Source organism: Podarcis bocagei (genome assembly GCF_964188305.1).
Source record: "Podarcis bocagei genome assembly, chromosome: 5".
Classification (NCBI taxonomy): domain Eukaryota; kingdom Metazoa; phylum Chordata; class Lepidosauria; order Squamata; family Lacertidae; genus Podarcis; species Podarcis bocagei.
The window spans coordinates 100,576,225-100,600,252 of record NC_138129.1 but is presented as its reverse complement, the minus strand read 5'-3'; the positions used below and the strand labels follow the sequence as shown (position 1 = coordinate 100,600,252).

General features: G+C 47.1%; 2 protein-coding genes across 2 annotated transcripts in view; one reads left to right on the top strand and one right to left on the bottom strand.

Annotated features, from left to right (window-relative positions):
- The window catches only part of LAMC1 (laminin subunit gamma 1), a 138,569-nt gene extending 130,376 nt beyond the window's left edge, over positions 1-8,193 (bottom strand). Inside the window, exon 1 of the mRNA XM_081193275.1 lies at positions 7,826-8,193. Within this exon, the coding sequence (XP_081049401.1) occupies positions 7,826-8,138 (313 nt within the window). The 5' untranslated portion in view covers positions 8,139-8,193. The remainder of the gene's footprint in view (positions 1-7,825) is intronic.
- A 14,339-nt stretch (positions 8,194-22,532) lies between these two features.
- On the top strand, positions 22,533-23,571 carry LOC308586614 (uncharacterized protein). The gene is made up of 3 exons (XM_081193360.1): positions 22,533-22,975; positions 23,093-23,304; positions 23,444-23,571. The coding sequence occupies exons 1-3, from the start codon at positions 22,935-22,937 to the stop codon at positions 23,533-23,535; spliced, it is 345 nt and encodes a 114-aa protein (XP_081049486.1). The 5' UTR covers positions 22,533-22,934; the 3' UTR covers positions 23,536-23,571.
- Positions 23,572-24,028: the final 457 nt, after the last annotated feature.

Here is a 24,028-nt window from a genome sequence, read left to right as displayed (position 1 = left end):
ATTTCTTATACTACTCAAAATAGGGCAGATTTTTACTTTACTTTACTTTATTTTAATTTCTATACCGCCTATACCCGAAGGTCTCAGGGTGGTTGACATGAAGGATCGCATGCATAAAATCAAAATACAAATGACAACCCAACAGAACCCCCCTAAAAAGAGCCAGCATTTAAAAAAGGGTATAGGATGTAGATCAGGTCAGGCAAAGGACTGGTTAAAAAGGAAAGTTTTGGCCTGGTGCCTAAAGATGTGTAGTGAAGGCGCCAGGCGAACTTCCCTGGGGAGAGAATTCCACAGATGACAATACAACTACAGATCAATCAGGCTTATATCTATCTATCTATCTATCTATCTATCTATCTATCTATCTATCTATCTAAATTCTTCAAGGAGACCCAAGTCACTGCTTGGGCAGGATCCAATTCTTTCTTCTAAGTAGCCACTCATAGCAACCTGACTGCCTATGGTAAGAAAGATGTCCAAACAGGGAAGTTTTACTGAAGTTGTCCTTTTATAAGTTATGCTGGTGAGTTAGCAAAAAAGCAAGCTAGCATCAGGTGACTTATTCACTGGGTTGTTTTAATTCTTCCACGCCAGTGTTAGCAACTCAGATATATAAACTAGACACCAAATGGCTCCCTAAACCAAGATTACAGTCACAAAAATGGAATGTCTAGTTGCCATTTTGGGGTAAGACAGCTCCATAGTCAAATGATGGACTGAACTTCTGGTCTACCTTGAGCTAGGTTAAGAACTTTGAGAACTTAAAGAAGAAAAGCCACTTTATCCTGGGACAGTCGACATACATACTGGCCTATTCCTACCTGTTTTTCTTAATGGTGACATGGACCATTCATAGTGTAAGAATATTCATCACACCTGTGAGCAGAGCAGAGGGGTGGGGTAAGCGAAGACAAGCGACAATTAACTCTAGCATTGTTCACTGCTCCGGCTAAGGCTGCACAGAAAAAGCATTTTGGTTCCAGAAATTCATTCTGATTGTGCATATAAAATATAACTGACAGAGTTCTACAGGATGGGGCATTAGTGTGTGAAAACAGTCCAGATCCGATGATCCCCAAACATGCATCTCCAGATGGAGGAGACAGCCAGTGCAAAATGCAGCTGGCATCTGGCTACTTGTGACGCTGCTTTCCTTATGAAACAGCTGTGCTCCTGCTGCTGTACTGTATTAATGCGATTACTCCTGGCAGAATCAGTCTATTCCCCCACCTAGCACCCTAAAGAAAACCAGGCTCTCATGGCTCACACCTGGGTCAGCTCTCACCTTTGATTCTGGTTCAGACCATGAAGGAAACAACAGCACAGCCTTCTCCAGCTCCTCGCCTCTGAAACCAGACTCCCCCCTCACCTTGCCTGGACTGGGTCTTCTCTGCAGCCGATGCCTGGAAGGTTGCTTTCAGGTGGTGCACATGGGATGATGCTTTGGACTCAGACCCATTACTTGCGTCTGGCCCTGACTCGTCTTGAACATATCCTGCCACTGTCTGGCAATCTTATGTGACTCTATAGATTTTGGCTATAGACTTTCACCCACTTGCTGGAGTAAAAGCAGCTGCAGTTTTGCCTGCTGAGCGACTAGCCAGAGGCACGCCAGTCTTTCTGGAACACGCTGCCACTGCCAAATCCAGGCGTCCACCCAGGCCTGGCCCCTTCCCTCCGCCTTGATTCTTCAGCACAATTAAGCAACATAACAAGTCCATTCGGAGACATCAGCTACAGAGGTGTGACACTCTTTATTTGGGGTCCAGGGAAGTCCAGCAATGGGGTATGAGTTCAAAAGGTTTGAGAAACAACTTAAACATCACATATTTTACACTTTTTTATTATTCAGGTGGCTCATAGCAACACTGTTGTCAAAGAGCAGGAACTTGCCCCAGAGAGTTTTCACACACAAAGATGAAACATAACATTAAGTCTCACTTCCAAAGGTTGTGCTATCAGTGAATATTTTTAATGTGGAAGCTAAGTTTGGCAACCCATGTACTTTTAAAGAAAAGCTGAACTAAGCTTCACACATGAAAACACCCCTTCAGGGTAACCTGACCCAGCGAAAAAGACTTATTTTTTCTTTCTCTTGTTAACCAGAGAACTAACAGGCCACCCATTCTATTTTGTAGTAAATTCACACAAGAGACACACTATGTGTTGTGCTGTGAAAATGCTGTAAGACCACCAACACCTACAGAGCTCCAGTTTTGTGTCGGTTTCCAAAGCGCCTTTTCTGTCATGGTGAGTGTGAACCCGGACGCCCAAGGAAGGCTGTGTGTTCAACTGGGTTCTTGTCTGCTTCGGATACAAGAACCCCACAGTGAACCGCTTCCTCCTGAGTCCTCAAAACAAAGAGGAGTCAACCAAACTGAAACAAAGCGGGTCAACAGCAGTCATGTGACAGATTTAGCCTTGTGAGCACTGGGGTGAAATATGCAGCCTGAGCTATCTGAAATTTCTTCAGTTCTAACCTGGCACAATAATCACACTAGCAGAAAGCGGTTTCCAGGCAACACTAAGTCCATTCAGGGCAGATCTGCCTCCACTGCTCATTTGTTACCATGCAAAAGATTGATTTGTCAACCTATCAAGTAGTTATTATCAATTCCCTTAAGATCCCTTCACAAAATATTTAGGGTATTTTTTTATCCTCCCTTTCTATTAAAGAAGTAAACCCACAAGGCCTTGAAAAAAACTAATGAAGTTCTGTATGGTAACAAAACCACATCCAAACTAAACCAGAATTCCACAGTCTTTTCTAAGTTTTACTTAATTCTATCAGTAGCCAGTTCTACATTGTTTTCCAGGAAATCTCCCATTTCTCCACCTCTAGATAGGAGTGTAGCTTTTGCAAGAACAAGAATTATCTCTCTTCAGCAGATAACGAGGCTCTTGTCTATTTGATGCATCTTCCCGTGTCCTGTAAGTAAGCCTTTTATAGCAAGCAGAAGTAGAAATTTCAGGTTTGGGTCAGACACAGGCCAGTCTAGTCAAACTATCACAGAAAACTTTACTTTCAAAATAGTGTGGGTGTGTAGCAATAGATGTATGCGCCTTCAAAATGTAAGTTTGTGAGAATCATAAAGTACTTTTAAAAAACAAATGACCAAACAGGGTGCATAGAAAGAAACAGCATATTAAATCCACATTTTAACACAGGTTAGTGCCTCTCTCCCACAAACACCAAACAGCTCCACACCTGAGAAACACCTCCGCCCATTTACACACAGAGAGCCCTTGCCTTCTTACGCAACTCAAGCAAATGACTGACCATTCACAGAACTTTAAACACAACACTGCTATCAAAAGCAGCTGGTGGGTTTTTGTCGTAGTTGCTGGGTTGTTGTCTTTAGACAATGTCAAAGTGGCAACACTGGCAAGCTACCACAATTATAAATTCAGTTCAAACAGCTGAATGACTGACGAGTGGAAAGTTATTTCTACATGTTCCTTCCAGCAGTGGATAGTGATAATTCTTGTTCAAAGCAAATAACCCATAAACTGACAGAGCGTTTCCCCTAGCATCCTCTTATGGTCCAAATTTTATACATAACCATCAACCAGCAAAGAGTTAGTGAAATGAGAGGCACCACCATGTTTTATGTATCCCATTTTCCCTTTCAAACAAGACAAGCTCCTCCGCTGTGACACATCTCCCACCTTCAGCATTTTTCTGTTTTACAGTCACAGCAGACGCTCACACATTCTTTTCCCAAACCTGAAGCATTTGCTCCAAATGCCTAGACAAAAAAAGTGTATATCTACAAAGGAAATGCTGAATAAGCACATTATTCATTCATTCCTGCACTAATCATCATTTACTGTGTTATACAAAAAAAAACAAAAAACCCTCCAAATTTACACTTACTGCATCACAGGTGTGCAAACATTCAATTGTTTGTAGCCAGAAAGTGTCCAAAGCTTTCCCCACAAATTACTTTGTCATTACAGATACCAGCTCATTTTTTCTTTTAAGTTTGCATTCAGGCTTCAAAATCCCAGCTCCACCACACACATTGTTCAAAGCAAACCAAAGAAAAGCCAAATCCAGTGAGGAATAACCTGCTAAAACGTTGCCGAAATCAGCCTCCTACAATTTATTACCACTTGGAGACAGCCCATTTCCTTTTTGCATTGCGTGTGATGAGATTTAACTGTGAAACTGCTTTGTGACCTATTTAAATTATGTTTGACCACCACAAAGCAACAATTTAACCCTGAGACAGAACACTCCTTTGAAGTGTTTATTCAAAGTCCCCAGATATATGGAAGGCAAAATGGAACTCTATACTGTGCACATTCCTCACTCCCCCTTTTCCACTTTGGGAAGCCGTTGTTTTAATTTTCCTACATTCATTATGCACTAGCCTGTCAAGTGGACCAAGTCAGTCAATATTTAACCTGAAAAACCCTAAGCCTAGCAGCCAGACCAGGGCTTCCGCTTCTCCGCTGGAAGAGGAATTGTGAAGGTGAAGACGATCCTTGCTGGCACCGACACAAGTCAATGAGAAGACTGGGTGGGATTAAGCAGAGGGATAAGGAAATACCGTAAGAATAATTTTTATTATTATTTATATCCCACCCATCTGGCTGGGTTTCCCCAGCCACTCTGGGTAGCTTAGTATATATAAAAACATAATAAAACTTCAAACATTAAAAAACAAAATATCTTATACCATAAATCAATAATAATAATAATAATAATAATTAAAAACAGTTTACAGTTATGGCCAAATTAAAATAACCACCAACCCCAACCCAACAAAAACAAAACAGAGGAACCAAAATTAAAACCGTTTAAAACATTTTGAAACATTTTAGCCAGTTGCCCCAAGCCAAGAGTTGTTCCAGCAATGTCCCTCTGGCCTCCCAGGAGCCTGGAAAAAATTCATTCCACATTTATAAAGGGCTGGGACAGGAAGGATAAGGAGAGGAAAGGGAAGTCCTTGTATGGAAAAAGGAAAATGCTCAGTTCCACTAGTACAGGAAGCAGGAGCAGGAGGAAATTATTACATTATAGAAAACAACCTGAAAAGTCATGAAATCTGCTCTAAGAATAAAGCAGAGGCCAGACATGCAAGAAATTGCTAATGGATGATCATAAAAGGAAGCAGGTAATGAAGTTTCTTGTCTAGTCAAGGAAATCTACGATGCCAGTTCAGGCACAAAGTTCCAATTAGCCATAAATGCAAGCAGGTGGCAAAAGAACCTTGCCTGCAGGTGTTCCCTTAAGCAGAAAAGGATAAAAGGCAGGTGGTGTGAACTTGAAAGACTCCTCTCCCCGCCATCACCCTGTCTGTAAGCAGAGAAGGTTCTGCAAGATTCAGGGAACAGACTGGTATTAAGTTTGCTTAGGTTGCACCCCTCAAACTTCAAATGAGTCAGGAACGCTGTTGTGCTAGACCACACTTCCACCCAGCGCAGTGAACATAACTTATGATAAAACAAGCATGGAAGTGGGCTGAAAATGTTGCAAAAGTCGCACTCTCATTTGACACCGCCTCTCTGCTCTCACCATACTGAATATTAAGCTCATAGCAGTTCGTGGAACGTTCCCCCCCGCCCCGTTGTACTGGTGCCCCTGAAAAGCTTTGAAACACATTAAATGTGCATGAGGATGCAACTCATGCAAGCTCCTGTGTTCTTAGATATGCCATTGTGGGGGGGGGGGGACACCAAGCCACTGTAGGATACAAGAAGAATGTCCCTTTGGAATGATTATGTGACAAAAGGAAGGGACGGACAGGCTAGGCTGCAGCTGTGTCACCACAGCTGCAAAGACAAGATTCCCACATGCCCTTTATCGAATCCAGTGTTTCTCAAACTTGGGTCTGCAGCTGTTGTTGGACTACAACTACCATCATCCCTAGCTAGCAATACCAGTGACCATGGATGATGGGAGTTGTAGTCCAACCCAAGAAACAATGGTAATCCAATGCTAGGAGTAATAATTGGAGACTAGTAGTGGGTAGACCAGTTGCCTCAGATTTGGAAGGCAAGACGCAGCTCAGTCATGGACCCACCAGCAAACTTCATTGCCATCTCTCACACTCAACTCTGCTCCTCATTTCGAAAAACAGAGGAGAATGCAACTCGCCTCTTATTGGTGTGAAGATGAATGTAAAGAAAGTACAGTGTTGATATCTGCCTTGAGCCTTAGGTACACAACACATGATGTGCCTTATCCGATAAAGGAGAGAGGCCAGCTGCTGATATTGGGCAATCGTTGCATTACTGCCCAGGCCTGGCAATGACTAATGCTACCATTTACACCAATAATCTCTTCCAATGGACAAAACGAGTTAAGACATGCCCAGATGCCTCTCTTAACCAGGGGAGAGAGGCTGCTGTTTCAGTGCTTCCTTAAAAATAGTATTTTTTTTTTATTTATTCCCCGCCCATCTGGCTCAGTCTCCCCAGCCACTCTGGGCAGCTTACAGCATATACAAAACTTAGTAGAATATCGAACATTTCTACAGTATGGTGACACTTTGGGCTGTACCGGCTGCTGTACACCTGCAGCGGGAGGTTTTTTAAAAAACAATGGAGAACAATACGCAACCAGCAGTCTATACAATTAACTCAAGTTGAATAAATAAATAAAATGAAACTTGGGGATCTTGGGGAATGGGAGAAAGAATGTCACTACAACAAATTAAAATCATAGCAAGTTGCTGCAGCATGGACACCCTCTTAGCTCCAACAGATTCAGTTTAAAGAGTACACCAAATAAAACAATGTCTGCACAGGACTTTAGACAGTACAACTGCAGCACATCCCTTATTTATTAGAAATCCAACAGTTTGACTTGCGGGGAGGGAGGTGATGGAGCTAGGTTATTAAGCAAGGCAAGGAGAGGCAATGTGTCTGGCTACACGAAATAATGTCAGCGATGAAAGTTCAGAAGCAAGTAACACCTAACAGACTTGCCCTCTGGTCAGGAGGGAGGATTCTCACAAGGGCCAAATGTGGTAAAGGCACTCTGCACATGTTCTTGACTGTGAGTGTGCATGTTCCTTCACTTGAACCCCAGCATGCCCTCCTGAGCCCTGCCCCAGACCTCAGGAATCCTCTCCTCTCCCCAATGGGAGAGGCAGAGCAAAAGGAGGTATTTCCCCCCTCTCTGTGCAAACTACAGGGGTCACCCAAGTCGTTGTCGAGGCCTCGCCTGGAAACTTATTTTCACGCTATGCAATGTGCTGGGAGCATCCACAAAGCAACTTCTCCCTCTGTGCTGAATAATCGCTCTGGGAATCTGGACTTGGCGAGCAACACTCCCAAGCGAGGACATACTTTGCACTGCCAAAGATGCGATGGTAGTCCTTATCAATGACCACACGTGAGTGTGTTTAAACAAATCTGCACGAGGCAGAACTATCAACCGCAATCAGCCTTAATAAGGAAACAGAATCTCCTATCTTGGAGACAGTACTTCTAAACCAGTTTCCCAAACATGGGTCTCCAGCTGCTTTTGGACTACAATTCCCTTCATCCCTAACCACAGTCTTGCTAGCTAGGGATGATGGGAGTTGTAGTCCCAAAACAGCTGAAGACTCAAGTTTGGAAGGAACTGCTCTAAGGCATAAACCGCCGGCTGCAGCCATCGCCTGCCCACTCCGGCAGCAGCCTTCGAAAAGCATTCAGTCTGCTGCTGCTGCTGCTGCTACAATGGACGGAGCCCGCCCCGCAGGCAGGCAGGCAGGCGCTGGAACCTTCCACCGAGCAGCCGCGCGCGCGGCCCCGAGGCCCTTGCAGCTAAGAGCGTGCGCGGCGGGCGGAGAGGCCCCGCGAGGCCATCCAGCCGCTCACTCACCGAGGTGCAGGGTGAGGTTGACGGTGTTGGGGTACTGGACGCCGGCCAGCATGGTGCGGCTCTGCCACCAGGTGGTGTCGGCCTGGTTGTTGTAGTCGGTGAGGAAGGCGGCGCCGTGGCTCAGGTGAGGCTGCTGCGCGTCGCACAGGTGGCACGACTTGGTGACCCCGGTGACGCCCGTCTGCACGCAGTACTCCTCGGCCGGGCTGCCGCACGTGTCGGTGGCCGCCACCGTGGCGTTGAAGGCGGCGTTGACGAACTCGGGCATGCAGCGCTGCGCCCGCGCGCTCGCCTCGTCCGCGCACTCGTCCATGGCGCCGCCGCACAGCCCCGCCAGCAGACCCGCCAGCAGCCCCAGGCCCAGCAGCGCCCGCCCCGCACCGCGCGCCATCCCGCTCGGAAAACCCGCGTCGCCTCGCAGCCGCGCACCCAAAGCGGACGGCCCGGCCGGGGGCGAGAGGAGGAGCAGGAGGCGGAGCCCCGGGAGCGCAGGCAGAGACCCGCGCCCGCCCTCGCTCGCGCTGCACGCCGGGACGGGGAGGGGGCTGCGCGGGTCCCGCTTCGGCCTCCTCCGGACGCGGCTTGGAATGCTTTGCACGGGGAGGAGGAGGAGGAGGAGGAGGCTGCAAATCCTCGACTTCCTGCAGGATTGGAAAGCGCACAAAAAAACCGCCCCACAAACTTCTCGCAGTTCACCCAAAACTTTCCCAGAGCGGATTTTGAACCCGCTTCTTTCCCTCCTCCGCGCCCCGATTTTTGCTGGGAAATAAACTGGCCGCCGCCTTGCCAGGGCCTTTCTCCCGGGCGCGGGGACGCGCTTGGCAGCCGAAAGAAAGAGGCGCGCGCAGGCGGGGGCAGCCCGCCGTGAGAATTTCCGCCTTTCGGGTTCGAAGGGGCGCGGCGAGTCATTGAGAGCCATTGCATTCCTCTTTCCTTCTCGCACCAAACCTGAGCCGGGGCCAGGGGCGCCGACTTATAAAAAATATTGGGGGGGCCCATACCGGGGTCCTGCCGCTGGTTCGCTCGGGTAGCCGGGAGAACGCAGTTCGAGGTGGCGGTGTTGGGGAGAGACCCTCGCTCAGGGCGCCACTAGACTTGGCGGCTGGTGGCCTATCTGGGGGGTTTTGGAGCGTATTTCGGCGGAGCGATTGGGGAGGAGGGGGCTTGTTGCCGGATTCTTCAGCTGGGCCGGAGATCCGCTGCTGGGGGGTCCCTGGGCCGAGTTGTGAGCACGGCCTGCTGAAGGGAGATCCAGCCGATTGCGCGACGGGGACGGCCGGGGCTCTCCGGCTAGGGCGCGCGGCTGGCTGGCTGGCGAGGGAGCAGGTGGGGAGGAGGCGGGGGTCCTCACTCTCTTAGGAAACGCACCCGTGCGCCCGATTGCCACGAAGTCCGAAGGGTGCGTGTGTGGAATTAAAAAGCAAAAACGAGATACGGGCAGGGCAGGCAAAGAGTTTTCTGCAAGAGGATGGAGGGCAGGTTGAAGAGAAAATCACTCAGGATGAGACAGTCAAATCAGCCATGATAAAATGGGCTCAGGATATTGGGTATAACATCATGTTTGAGGACTGGGAAAGGTTATGGACCACCGGAATGAAATTCACGGCATGTAATGCCTTGAAGGAAAATATTATGAAAATGATTTATAGGTGGTACATGACCCCAGTCAAGCTTGCAAAAATATATCACCTGTCTGATAATAAATGTTGGAAATGTAAGGAGGCTGAAGGGACATTCTTTCACCTCTGGTGGACTTGTCCAAAAGTGAAGGCCTTCTGGGAAATGATCTATAATGAGTTAAAAAAGGTATTTAAGTATACCTTTCCCAAGAAACCAGAGGCCTTCCTCTTGGGCATTGTTGGCCAGAAAGTGTTAAAGAAGGATAGAACTTTCTTTATGTATGCAACTACAGCAGCAAGAATACTTATCGCAAAATATTGGAAGACACAAGATTTGCCCACACTGGAAGAGTGGCAGACGCAATTGATGGACTACATGGAACTGGCTGAAATGACTGGCAGAATCCGAGATTTGGGAGAAGAAACAACGGAAGAGGACTGGAAAAAATTTAAGGACTATTTACAAAAACAATATAAGTTGTATGAATGTTAAAAATTTACATGATTCGGAAACTATAGCTTCAGCAATTAGATTTGGGAAACAGGAAGTTATATTTTAAGTAAGAAAAGGTCAAAATCTAAGGTAATACTATGTTTAATTTAAGATATAAGTAACTGATGAAAAGTATGTTAAATTTAGAGGTATAGTATTTGAAAAGTACAAAATAAGGTACGAAACAAGGTAATAATTTGCTGATATCTTTATTATAAAGAATGCAGGGTAAGGGAGATGCGAGGAAGTCCAGTTAGTTATATAAAAAATGTGTTGAATGGTTGGTTTTCTTTTCTCCTTTTTCTCCTTTTTCTTTTTCTTGTTCTTTTACTTTTTTCTTCAGTGTATGTTTCTAACTTTGTATTTGAAACCTTAATAAAATATTTATAAAAAAAGAAGAAGAGAAAATCCTTTCGCTTTTCTGGGGCTCAGGGAAGTCTCAGAGCCGGAGGTTGGGGAAGGGACCCCCTTTGCTCTGCCCTCTTCTCCCGTCTTAGATTCGCATGGGGGTCCCCGCCCGAGCTTGCCTGGCCACCGGGCCACACAAGGGCCGCGCTCTACGCGGCACACCTTGCTAGCCGCGCAGCTGTCCTCCGCGGCTGCGGAGCGGCCCTGCGCCGGTGCCCAGCCCCTCTGGGCGCCCGCTGCGCTGCCAATGACAAGCGGGCGACGTCGCGGGCGGGGAAGGCGTCGCTTTCTTTCCCGATCCTGCATCCTCCCAGTCTTCCAGCCCTTTTTTGGGTTGGAAGCTCGTCTCGTTCGCCCTTCTCCTTTCTTCACCCTGCGCGCAATTTTCCTCCCTCGTCTCCCTCCCCATTTCTCCTTCCTTCCTGACTGACTGATTGACGGGCTTGGGCTCAGGCTCGGGCTCAGGCTCGGGCTCGGGCAGCCACAGCGTCGGCGGTGTTGGCGATCGGCGGCGCTGGGGGATGGCCCTCCCGGGGGAGCCGGCGCTGCTCAATGGGGTTGCCAAGGAGACAGGCCGGCCGCCCTCCTCCCCCGGCCCGGCGCCCCCCGCCGCGCCGGCGCCCTATAAAAGCCGCGGACGCGCCCACCGCCGCCCGAGATTATTGGGGGGGCTGAGCCCCCCCAAACGAATTTTTGAGGGGGCTCGGGCCCCCTCAAGCCCCATGGAGTCGGCGCCTATGGATTCGCATGGGGGTCCCCGCCCGAGCTTGCCTGGCCACCGGGCCACACAAGGGCCGCGCTCTACGCGGCACACCTTGCTAGCCGCGCAGCTGTCCTCCGCGGCTGCGGAGCGGCCCTGCGCCGGTGCCCAGCCCCTCTGGGCGCCCGCTGCGCTGCCAATGACAAGCGGGCGACGTCGCGGGCGGGGAAGGCGTCGCTTTCTTTCCCGATCCTGCATCCTCCCAGTCTTCCAGCCCTTTTTTGGGTTGGAAGCTCGTCTCGTTCGCCCTTCTCCTTTCTTCACCCTGCGCGCAATTTTCCTCCCTCGTCTCCCTCCCCATTTCTCCTTCCTTCCTGACTGACTGATTGACGGGCTCGGGCTCGGGCTCCGGGTCGGGCTCAGGCTCGGGGTCGGGCTCAGGCTCGGGCTCGGGCTCAGGCTCGGGCTCGGGCAGCCACAGCGTCGGCGGTGTTGGCGATCGGCGGCGCTGGGGGATGGCCCTCCCGGGGGAGCCGGCGCTGCTCAATGGGGTTGCCAAGGAGACAGGCCGGCCGCCCTCCTCCCCCGGCCCGGCGCCCCCCGCCGCGCCGGCGCCCTATAAAAGCCGCGGACGCGCCCACCGCCGCCCGAGATTATTGGGGGGGCTGAGCCCCCCCAAACGAATTTTTGAGGGGGCTCGGGCCCCCTCAAGCCCCATGGAGTCGGCGCCTATGGCCGGGGCTCCGGGCGGCCCAAGGGGAGAGTCGACTCGGGGTTAGGTTAGTTTCTCAGAAGACAAGGGGCTGCTTGATTGTTGCTGCGTGAAAGCTCTGCGCTTCCTCAGGTCTCTGGGCATGTGTAGAGTGCCTTTTTCTCCTGACCATGTAATTTATGAACATGAAGGTGCATAAAGTTATGTCTGGTGTTGAGAAAGTAGACAGGGAGACAGGTCTGGAGACCAAGGCTTATGCGCAATGGCTGAAGGCGCTGGGTATGTTTAGCCTGGAAAAGAGGAGGTCGAGGAGATGGATAGCCCTCATCAAATACCTCAAGGGCTGTCACATGGAAGAGGGAGCAAGCTTCTTTTCTTCTGCTCCAGAGGGCAGGACCAAACCAATGGCTTGAAGTTACAAGAAAGGAGATTCCAACTGAAAATTGGGAATAATTTCCTGATGGTAAGAGCCATTTGACAGTGGAACAGGCTCCCATGAGAGGCGGGTGGTGGACGCTCCTTCCTTGGAGGCTTTAAGCAGAGGTTGAGATTCCTGCCTTGCAGGGGGTTGGACTAGATGACCCCTTGGGGTCCCTTCCCCCTCTATGATTCTACTGGAACCTGAGGTCACCCCATGAAACCGGAAGGTGGGAGGCTCAGGACAAAATGAAGTTCTTCACACAGGGCAGAGTTAAACTACGGAATTTGCTGCCATAAGATGCAGTTGTAGCCACCAGTGTGGGTTAGGCTATGAATCAACCACCAGGCATAAGGGTTACATATTACTTCCCGTATCAGAGGCACTGTGTGCTTGCATACCAGTCGCTGGGGATTACAAGTGGGGAGAGTGCTGTGGGATCGTGCCCTGCTTGAGGGCTCCCCATGGGCATCTGCTTGGCTGCTGGGGAAACAAGGCTGGGCTAGACAGGCCTCTGAAATGCCTCCAGATGTGCAACACAGGCCTTCCTAGGTTTTTATTCAGAGGTGAGCGAAAGGTATTGCTCACCATTCCTCTTCTCGAGTGCTCTTTATATTCCAAGCTGCACCCAACAGTGAAACAGGTCCAGTGGCTGATGGCTGAGTGCTAGCACACGCTAGGTCTGGTGTGCCACCAAAGTAAGATGCTTGTAATGGAAGCAGGTGGCGGGGAGAAGCGAGTCCCACTGACTTGCGTGAGACAGACAAAAGGTTGGGGCCAGAAAGATATAGCTGAGGGTCTCCAATCATGTTTTAAACATGTCAGCCCATTGATAAATCCACCTGAGATAAATCGTTAAATTGAATCACGTAGGAAATAATACCCACTTGAGTAATGCCATGTAAACAGGTTTCTACCCCCTCCTATTTACATACTGATTATTATATGCTAATAACTACCAATTAGGACTTTTTGTTGTATTTTTATTCTGGGAGATGCATTTTTCTTTCATGTGCCATGAGTGCTTTGTATTTCTCATCCATGCTACATGTGTACTACATATAATACATTCTTTGATTTGCTAGAGATTCTTGAGAGGTTTTGGCGATTCTGGGACTAAATTCAGCCTGCACTGAAGATAGTCAAATGGCACTGTTTACAGCCATCTGCTCCCACTTACATTAGGCCTAGTTCTGGACCAGAGTATTTTCTGCTGGACCAGAATAAATACGTTTCTGTGTTGCCTCCCTGTATTGTTTGCTTTTTACCTCAGCCACTTTCAATACTACTCACTGTTTAAGAAAGAGACTATGTGTGTACGGTTTCAAGAAGCTTCTATGAAGGGGCTTTAATGTGATTTTAAATAAGTTTTATACTCAATAAAAGTCAAAACTTCCAACAATCCAGAAGGATTAAGCTGCTTTCAAATCCATCTGAGCTATTTCCTGCAATTAACTTCTCAGTACTTTAGGAGTAGACTTCTAAGATATGAAGTAATGAGGCATCTGAAAATAAAAACATTACTTTAACTGTACATTATTATGTGTTACATATTATTTTATAATTCATAGTAACGATCAGAAGCATATGGCCAGAATCACTATATTCCCTTTATAGCCATACAGCACTATTTCATACAGCACTATTATTATTTATATTAATTGCAACATACTAGTTTCACTTACAGAACACCATCATATATTGGAAAACAAAATGGATGCCTGCCACCAGTAGGGTACTATCTGAATTTCGGCTGTAGGGGAGATACAGAAGAAAGGAAAGGGGGTGGAATAGAGTGAAAGGTCCAAGAAAACAAGGAATGATAATGAAGAAAGACAACCACTCCTTGTACTGTACTTAGAATGCAATCCTATACATGTCAACCCAAGTCCCACTGAGTTGAACGGGGCCTGCTCTCGTGTAGACAATTGCAGCCTTGGAGACTTAATTTCGGCTAGGTTGAGGAATAAGGGAAATTCCACATGCTGCTCAGGAAAAAAGTCAAAGTTTGCGGCATCCAAGTGTACATTTGTCAGGGAACCTCAGCCACTTTTGGTTCTCTGACTAGAAGACTGGCTTGATAGAAGTGCTTCCAAACACCCATTTGTTGCATCCGCACTTCACTTTTTTACGCAAACCCTTTTCCCGTAATCCCCGATCTGTTCAACTTCCTGGGCATGCACTGGTCTGAATCATGTCATTCTCGGTGCTGTCATGGATCAGTTCTGCCAGACATGGCTAGGGACCAGCTGTGATTTATTGTCCCGAAGAATGAGACTGTTATCACCATGGGATCTCCCCAGGCCTTTTTGAGATTCAGGAATGCAAACAAAGTTAGGGCTTGCTCTTGTGCAAGGCCTGGTTGCCTTTTAAAGAAGGCAGGATGGGTCGGAAAGGCAAGCACATTTCTATACATGTCTTTGTTCAACCAAGAATTGCTGAGGTACAAATTGATGTGGGAACTAAAGGCAATTTGTCAGCTCCTTTCAACTATGTCACAGGATGCAAAACTTCCAGCTGGCACTAAATTAAATCATAGGTGAAATGACAGATCACTGCTAAATATATGGCATAGGTTTGCATGCCTACTTTAAGTATTTTTTATTACTAAATTTTAGAAGATTACAGGTGCAGATGGTTGCAAAATACTAGAGAGATTTTAGCTAATGGTTGGTGAATACTGGCAGCTCTACAGTTTCTGAGGGAACTATGATTGCTGGAGGTATATATTTGTTACACTGGTGTTTCCTTCAGCAAACATATAAACAGCAGCGTTTCCATGAGCACCCATATGCATGCACCTGGGAGTTACAATTAGAGGTTCCAGGCATTTAAGGACATAGATCGGTCATTGACATTTTGGTCCAAAACCATCAAGACATGACAACAGCACAGGTCGGATAGTTGGCAATAGGTGAGGAAAACTCACATTACCACCTTAGAGCTCAGTTAAGTTGTTTCCCCCCAGGTATGTTTCACAGCTCTTTCCCCTCTAGCTATTCACATCCGCAAAGGTTTCCTTAGTGTCAGATTCATTTCTGTTTTGTGCACACCACCAGGAGGTGTTGATGGGATGGGAGTGTCTGCACATTATGCAAAGGTGTTCACGGTGTGGAATGGCTAATCATTGTGAAGCTTCTTTGAGGGAAAATGCACCAAACAGTAGTATTTTATCACAAAGTACAGGATACGTATGTATTTTAGATAACGTGGCGTGAACAAAGATTCAAAAGCCAGCACTGGAAATGCATTGTGTGTACAGTAAACAGAAGTGCGAGCAGAGCCTAAATCCAGCCACCCACCCCCAAACAGCGAATTGGCATCGCCAGATTTTTGTCTTCTTCACTTGAGCTACACACAAGCCTAATGGCTGGATCAGTGCGAGACATTAAACACCCCCTGCCCATATGCGTGTTCCCTGTCTATGCATGGAAGCAGACTTTCACACATGTGCACCCCTTAAGTGGGTCAACTTGCCTTTTGAATATGTAATCATCTGTTGGGAGCTGCCCAGAGTGGCTGGGGCAACCCAGTCAGGTGGAATAAAATAATAAAATTATTTTTAGGATTAGGATTATTACCATCATCATTTTGTGTTTGCTGAAACGTGGAGCAAACTGGCTACCATGAGCAGGGTGAATATGCTCTCATATCCTCTAAGAATGAAGCCTATCAAGACAAAGGGTTGTATCCAATGCCAGTCCTACTCAGAGTAGACCCATTGCAATTCATGACCCTAAGGTTGTCATAGTCATTAACTAAGTGCATAAGGAGCTTTTGACTGTGACAAAATGAGAGGCTACCGTGCTTTCAAAACTCTTTTCCATATACTGATTTTTGTAAGCATTGCCACTATGCGTTTGGGGACAACTATTCCATCACACTATAGCAGAGGAAGAGGTGGGGCTGCGGGGCCCTTCCACTGAGTCTGTGGAGACACCAGCTCCAATAAGTTCCTCCCTCAAGTGTCATCGGGAAGGAGCCATTCTCCATCAGGCAATAGCAGAGAAAAGGGTGAGGCTAGACTCTCCAATGGCTCAGCAGAGATGCCACCAGTTCGGTTCATTTTCTCCTTGAATCTGTTTCCATTGCAGAAGTCTGCATCTAATAACACTTCTATTTTTTCCTCATTCTCAATTCCTTTTTCCTTCTGTGTCATGTAAAAGCCTTTTATTACTCTATTTGTAATCCACTCTAGAAGCCTAAGGAAAACATTATTTTAATAAATAACAATAGAAGTAAAAACTTGTGAACGGTGACAATAAACCTATTCATTCAGATAAAAATGGAAGAATCACAGATCTGCACTGTTCAGTGTTTAAAGTTTAGCAAATCTCCTTTGTGAAGCCTTTGAATATGCCAGTTATTTTAAATATTATCCTACTCTTGCCAAATATATTACCTAGGGATCTTGCTTTGGAGGAAGTTTGGAGAGCATCTTGTCTCAAAAGATGATTTCCATGCTCTAGCAACCCCTTTAGGTGGAAGGTGATCCAGCACAGGAGTGAATTCCCCTTCTACCTTTTTTCTTTAACGAGACATGTCCTTTCAGCTCACTAATATTTCTAGCCTAAAGTATATTTGATACTGCATTAGCTGCTGATTCCTGAGAGAGTATGAACTGGTGGTCCTGTTCCAAGGGATTTTCGTGTAATACCAATGCATAAAGCTTTAATCCTTCCAGAAAGGCACTGACAACATCCCTACCACAGAGACATTCCTCACATTCTTCTGTATACACAGCGGCGTAGCGTGGGTTGTCAGCACCCGGGGCAAGGCAAGTAATTTGCGCCCCCTAACCCGGGGCAAGGCAAGTAATTTGTGCCCCCTAACTCCTAACCTGCCGCCGCTGCCAGCTTCTTCTTGCTGCTGCCTGGTCTGGTCTGGTGTGGTTCTCTCCCGCGCTCAGCGCTGCGCTGGGCGGCCGCTGCACTGTCCCTCCCCCAGATAGTCCCTTGCTCTCTCTCCGCACCGCACGCCTGGCACCCACCCCCTCCACAGAGGGTGGCGACCCAGCGGCTCGGATCGGATTCGCACAGCCAGCACTGCAGTGAGAGAGAGTGAGTGAGCCAGGTAGGGGCAGAGAGCTGCGAGTGCGAGCGCCTCCCCAGATGTTGCACCCGGTGCGGCCGGCCCCCCCCTGCACCCCCATGCTACGCCACTGTGTATACATCAAGGCAGCTGAGATTCTGACTGTAAAGTACTTATTGCACCGTTTACACAGATTGAATTTAAAGATTATGGACTTTCATTTGCACTCATATATCTTTGGCAACCACTCGTAGCCGAGTAAGATTGTCTTCCACGAACACGGTCTTAAGAGTGAGACAGTAAGTGACTGTAGAGGCCAATTCTGGATCCACACGTTCTTCCACAGTGGAGGCATAGGTTGCCTAGCAGGAATTGATCCCGGTGAGAGTTTCCCAAGCGTGCCTTCCTCTTGCACACTTCTCCCTTTCGTCCTGAGTTCCAGTGTCTTCAAAGTCCACGACACCTTTGGTAAAGGCTGTTCTCCAATTGGAGCACTCAAAGGCCAGTGTTTCCCAGATGTCCGTGTTTATGCTACATTTTTAAAGATTTGCCTTGAGAGAGTCTTTAAACCTCTTTTGTTGCCCACCAGCATTACACTTTCCATTTTTAAGTTTGGAATAGTGTAGTTGCTCTGGAAGACAATAATCAGCATCTGCACAACATGACCAGTCCAACAAAGATGATGTTGAAGAATCATTGCTTCAACATTGGTGATCTTTGCTTCTTCCAGTACACTGACATTAGTTCACCCTTGTTCCTAAATGATATGTAAAAATTTTCAGAGACACCGTTGATTGAATCTTTAAAGGAGTTGGAGATGGCATGTATAAGTGGTCCATGTTGCACAAGCATACAGTAAAGTTGGTAGTACAATAGCTTTGTAAACAAGCATTTTGGCTTCCCTGCGAATGTCCCGGCCCTCAAACACTCTGCACTTCAATTGGGAGAAAGCCGCACTCGCAGAGCTCAGGCAATGCTGGATTTTGGCATCAATGTTGACCCTTGTATAAAGATAACTGCCCAGGTAGGAGAAGTGATCGACACTTTCCAATGTTATACCCTTGAGTTGGATTTGTGGCACTGCAGAGGGGTTGTTTTGTACTTGTTGGTGCAGCACGTTGGTTTTTTTGGATATTGAGCGATGGGCCAAGCTTTTCGTAAGCTTCTACGAATATATTTAGGATAGTTCAGAGGTCATCTTCTAAGTGTGCGCACACTACGTTGTCATCAGCATACTGAAGCTCTATGGTGAAAGTTACAGTAACCTTACTCTTTGCTTTCAGCCTGCTCAGATTGAAGAGCTTCCCATCTGTTCGATATATGATTTCTACTCTGGTGGGGAGTTTGCCTTCGACAAAGTGTAAGATCATGGCAATGAAAATAATGAATAGAGTTGGGGCAATAACACAACCCTGTTTAACACCTGATCCCACTGTCAATGGTTCACTTTGAGAGCCATTGTTATCTGCGATTGTTGATGTCATATTATCATGGAGGAGCCGAATGATGTTTACAAATTTATCTGGGCGGCCAATTTTCAGAAGGACAGTCCATAGGGCATTACAATTTACAGTGTCGAAAGCCGTAGTCAGGTCAATAAACACCATATACAGGGGTTGGTTTTGCTCTCTGCATTTTTCTTGAAGCTGTCAAGTGGTGAAAATCATGTCCACTGTCTCCCTAGAAGGCCGAAAACCATTTTGGGATTCAGAAAGGGTCACCTCGGATATTGTTAAGAGACGTTTTGCTAAGATCCTTGCAAGAATTTTGCCGGCCGCAGCTTATTAGCTGCCTCGATGAGATGCCTTGATGGTTTCCACAATCAGTTCTGTCACCTTTTTTAAAAAGATTGATAATTTTGGCATCTCTAAAGTCTGCTGGGATCTCTTCTCTTTCCCATATTTTTTTGATGAGCTTGTGAAGTTGTTGTGTAAGTCCAATTCCGCCCACCTTGAAGATTTCGGCAGGTATCCCATCAGGTCCACTGATCTGGAGATACTGCAAGCTAATCTCTAACTTGTTTTTGCAGAATTTGTGAGAGGACCTCAGCAGCTACGGGGGAGTTGCGGTTAAGGAGATGTTGGTAATGTTCTTTCCAGCGCAGTGCAATAGCTTCTTTATCTTAATAGTGTGATACCGTTTGCTTAGCGTAGGGGGCATATGCCATGATTTATTGGCCCATAGATGATGATGATGATGATGATGATTTCTTATTTATACCCCACCCATCTGGCTGAGTTTCCCCAGCCACTCTGGGCAGCTCCCAATCGAGTGTTAAAAACAATACAGCATTATATATTAAAAACTTCCCCAAACAGGGCTGCCTTCAGATGTATTTTAAAGATAAGATAGCTGCTTATTTCCTTCACAACTGATGGGAGGGCATTCCACAGGGGGGGCACCACTACCAAGAAGGCCCTCTGTCTGGTTCCCTGTAGCCTCACTTCTCGCAATGAGGGAACTGCCAGAAGGCCCTCGGCGCTGGATCTCAGTGTCCAGACTAAATGACGGGGGTGGAGACGCTCCTTCAGGTATACAGGACCGAGGCCATTTAGGGCTTTAAAGATCAGCACCAACACTTTGAATTGTGCTCGGAAACGTACTGGGAGCCAATGCAGATCTCTCAGGACTGGTGTTATGTGGTCCCGGCGGCCACTCCCAGTCACCAGTCTAGCTGCCGCATTCTGGATTAATTGCAGTTGACTCCCAGGCTGTGCACCTGGTCCTTCAGGGGCACAGTTACCCCATTCAGGACCAGGGAGTCCCCCACACCCGTCTGCCCCTTGTCCCCCAAAAACAGTACTTCTGTCTTGTCAGGAATCAACCTCAATCTGTTAGCCGTCATCCATCCTCCAACCGCCTCCAGACACTCACACAGGACCTTCACCGCCTTCACTGGTTCTGATTTAAAGGAGAGGTAGAGCTGGGTGTCATCTGCATACTGATGAACACCCAGCCCAAACCCCCTGATGATCTCTCCCAGCGGCTTCATATAGATATTAAAAAGCATGGGGGAGAGGATGGAACCCTGAGGCACCCCACAAGTGAGAGCCCAGGGGTCTGAACACTCATCCCCCAAAACCACTTTCTGGACACGGCCCAGGAGAAAGGAGCAGAACCACCGTATAACAGTGCCTCCTGCTCCCAGCCCCTCTAGATGGTCCAGAAGGATGTTATGGTCGATGGTGTCAAAGGCCACTGAGAAATCCAGTAGAACTAGGAAACAGCTCTCACCTTTGTCCCTAGCCCACCGGAGATCATCGACCAGCGTGACCAAGGCAGTTTCAGTCCCATGATGAGGCCTGAATTCCGATTGGAAGGGATCTAAATGGTCCACATCCTCCAGGCGTGCTTGGGAGTTGTTCAGCAACCACTTGCTCAATCACCTTGCCCAAGAATGGAAGATTTCAGACTGGGCGATAGTTGGCCATATTGGCTGGGTCTAAAGATGTTTTTTTAAGAAGCGGTTTAATTACCGCCTCTTTCAGCGGGTCTGGGAAGGCTCCCTCACATAGGGAAGCATTCACCACACCGCAGAGCCCATTGCCCAGCCCTTCCCGGCTCGCTTTTATTAGCCAGGATGGGCAAGGATCAAGGAGACATGTGGTCAGTTTCACTCGTCCAAGCAGCCGGTCCACATGGTCTTTGTGGCTTTAAAGAAACTCTGTGCATCATGAGTGTCGGCTCAGTGCTGGATCTCTTGAGCTTTCTTTATCCACCAGGTGTTCTTTAGTTCTCTGGTTCTTCTCTGAACCTCAGCTTTAGCGTTGGCATAGATTTTTTTTCTTAGTGGCACAGTTTCTATCTCTTTGCCAGATCTGAAAGGCCTTCCTTTTCTTGTCAATCATGCACTCAATCTCACTGTCATTCTCATCAAACCAGTCCTGGTGTTTCTTGGTTTAGTATCCAATAGTTTGTTCACAGGCTGCAATAATGGATGTTTTTAGCTTGGTCCTGTGTTCCTCGATTTTATCAGAGAACTCCAAAAGCAGATGGTCCTTAAGAGTCGTTTGGAAGCAATCCCGCTTAATTGGATCTTGAAGGGCTTGAGTGTTCATTTTGCACCTTGGTTTCCTTCCTTGAAGCTTGCATTGAGGTATAATCTTGATAGCCACTGTGGAGCGTATTAGTCGTGATCTGTCCAGCAGTTGTCAGAGCTCGTCATAGCTCTGGTGAGGAGCACATCATGGCGATCTTTAGCACAGACAATAACATAGTTTTAAATTTATTTTTCTGTCAAAAGAGTGTGTTGGTAATAACAAGCTTGTGCGCTGCACATATTGTCAAAAGTAAGATTCCGTTCTGGTTGCTGTTGCCAATTCCTTCTTTCCCAATAGTCCCAGGCCACAGATAGAAATCTCGCCCAACTCTTGCATCCAGGAGAATAATTTTATCTTCTGATAGGATGGTATCCAGCTGAGAGTAAAATTTTTCTTTAATGCCTTCATCGGCATCCAGTGTTGGTGCATGAGCGCTTATAATAGTAACCTGTTGTTTTTTGGTGAGTTTTATTCGAAGGGTTGAGAGATGCTCATTTATGCCGGTAGGGACTTCTGACAGGAGCTTCACAAGATCGTTTTTGATAGCAAAGCCTATCCCATGCATTCGATGTTCTTGTTCAGATAGACCTTTCCAGAATAATGTGTAGCCTCCTTTTTCTTCCTTCAGTTGTCCCTCGCCTGCTCTTTGAGTCTCTTGAAGCGCTGCAATATTGAAGCACTGCACTCTTGAAGCACTGCAATATATGTTTAGCCTGGAAAAGAGGAGACTGAGAGGAGATCTTCAGCTATCTTAAGGCCTGTCACATGGAAGAGGGAGGATGCTTGTTTTATCCTGCTCTGGACAGGAGGACTCGAACAGATGGCTTCAAGTTCAAAGAAAGGAGATTCCGACTAAACATTCGTGAAAACCTTTCTGACACTAAGAGCGGTTTGGCAGTCGAACAGACTCCCTTGGAAGGTGGTGGGCTCTCCTTCCTTGGAGGTTTCTAACCAGAGGCTGGATGGCCATCTGTCATGGATGCTGTCGCTGAAATTCCTGCGTTGCAGGGGGTTGGACTAGATGACCCTTGGCACCCTTCCAACTCTAAATTTCCATGATTCTATGAAATGGATCTGAACTCATGACAGCCACCCACCAGTTTCATATTCAAAACTGCTTCCCACTCCAACCCCTTCTTGATTACTAATAATAACTTACAAAAAGGATCAATAAAGGTCTCACCCATTGTCTATAAACCTTGATCAGAATCCCATGTCAGGTTTTCTTTTGTGAATGAATTAAAAACTAGTTAAAACCATTTTGTTTCATTCACAAAAGAAAACCTGACATGGGACAGATTACTACAGGGCGTGGAGAGGGGTTATTTTGAACTATGAAGTGAGAAACAGCAGCCGTAGTCGAGGCCAGGAGTGCTTTCCTTTGGTGACCCCGCCGTGCTGAAAAGGGTTTTTTTGCAAGGGGTTTCCTGTCCTGTCCAGAAATGCACCGTGCTGGATGAAGCCAGCTCCTTGATCTTTTCTAAATAAATGGAATAAAACCGCTTAACCCACTGAAAGATAGATTTGAAAAGTGACTGTGAAGGGGAACAATGCCCCTTATTATTAAGCAAGATAGCTAAAGTAAGGAGGTCACGTCCTCCATTGTGACACGTCCCCCTGCTGAGTGACTTGGCTGAGCACTTTGGGAAGAGCAACCATTTGAGGATAGCTAGTGAGGGAGATCAGAGATGTTGTGGGAGAGATTGCAGAGACTCTCTTCGTCTCAAGTGTAAGTAGGATTTCTCCTCTTTTCTGAAACGTAGGGGAGGTTTAGCTGCCAGGTGCCCCAAATCCAGCACAGAGATCTCTAGAACCCATTTCCTCATTGTTTCCTCTTCTTCCCTAGGTTCCAAAATCTGAGGCGGCTTCGCTGGCTGCTGGTCTCCTGCTGCCGGTTGCCCAAGATACATCCCCTGGTCTGCCAGGAGGAGGAAGGAGATGAGTGGAAGGAGGAGGTGAACATCATGAAAGACGGAAAGAAGGAGAAGGTGAAGATAAGATCGATTTTTGTGAGACCATGCGACCAGGGGATGGAGTCCACCGATAACAACGTGGATGGTGAGTGTTGATCTTTCTTCCTCAGGAACAGGGAGGCCAGAGAAAATCTGGCAGTGGGGCGGAGGGAGCAGAAAGATGGGTTATCAGCATAATAATCAATTAAAATATTAAGAATCCTTTCTCTTCTTTTCTCTTCCAGGCAACGGCAGCAGTGAGACCAGCAGCTCGAGCGGAGCTCTTACCCCCCCTCCCACGCCCAGTTCCCCCCTCCCCACAATTCCAAATATATAAATAAATAAATTTGAAAATAATTTTTGTATGGATTCTGTTAAGTTGTGGGTGAAAATATCAGACAACACAGTGATTCTTCAAACAGCTCTTGTTTATTCACAGGCCAGAACAGAATAGAACTGAAGGGTTCAGCCAGCCTGCTTATATAGAGCTCCACTATGACGCAACAGTAACCATTTTCTGTAACTATCCAATCATTGAACGTCACTTTCGACCCCTTATTAGCATACGTGGACCTGAACTATCTACAGTATCCCCCTGCTAGCCCAGGGTGAGAACTTCAGTACATAACAGATTCAAATAAAGTTTGGAATACAAATATACTAGTCTTTGATCATGTTTTTATCCCCGGGGGTTCTTTTTCCCAACAGTTGTGAGGATGGGCAAGAAAGTTACTTGCCCAAAAATGGAAAGAAGAAGAATACCTCCCAGCGAAAGAAGAATGGATACAAAAACTTATGAAATATGCCAAAATGGCGAAACTTACCGGGAA

What these genes read in the sequence shown, in the direction of transcription:
- LOC308586614 (XM_081193360.1), top strand. Translation starts at nt 22,935, where the DNA reads ATGTTGTGGGAGAGATTGCAGAGACTCTCTTCGTCTCAAGT. An exon ending in AGACTCTCTTCGTCTCAAGT is followed by an intron (nt 22,976 to 23,092) that starts GTAAGTAGGATT and finishes CTTCTTCCCTAG; the next exon opens with GTTCCAAAATCTGAGGCGGC. An exon ending in CACCGATAACAACGTGGATG is followed by an intron (nt 23,305 to 23,443) that starts GTGAGTGTTGAT and finishes TTTCTCTTCCAG; the next exon opens with GCAACGGCAGCAGTGAGACC.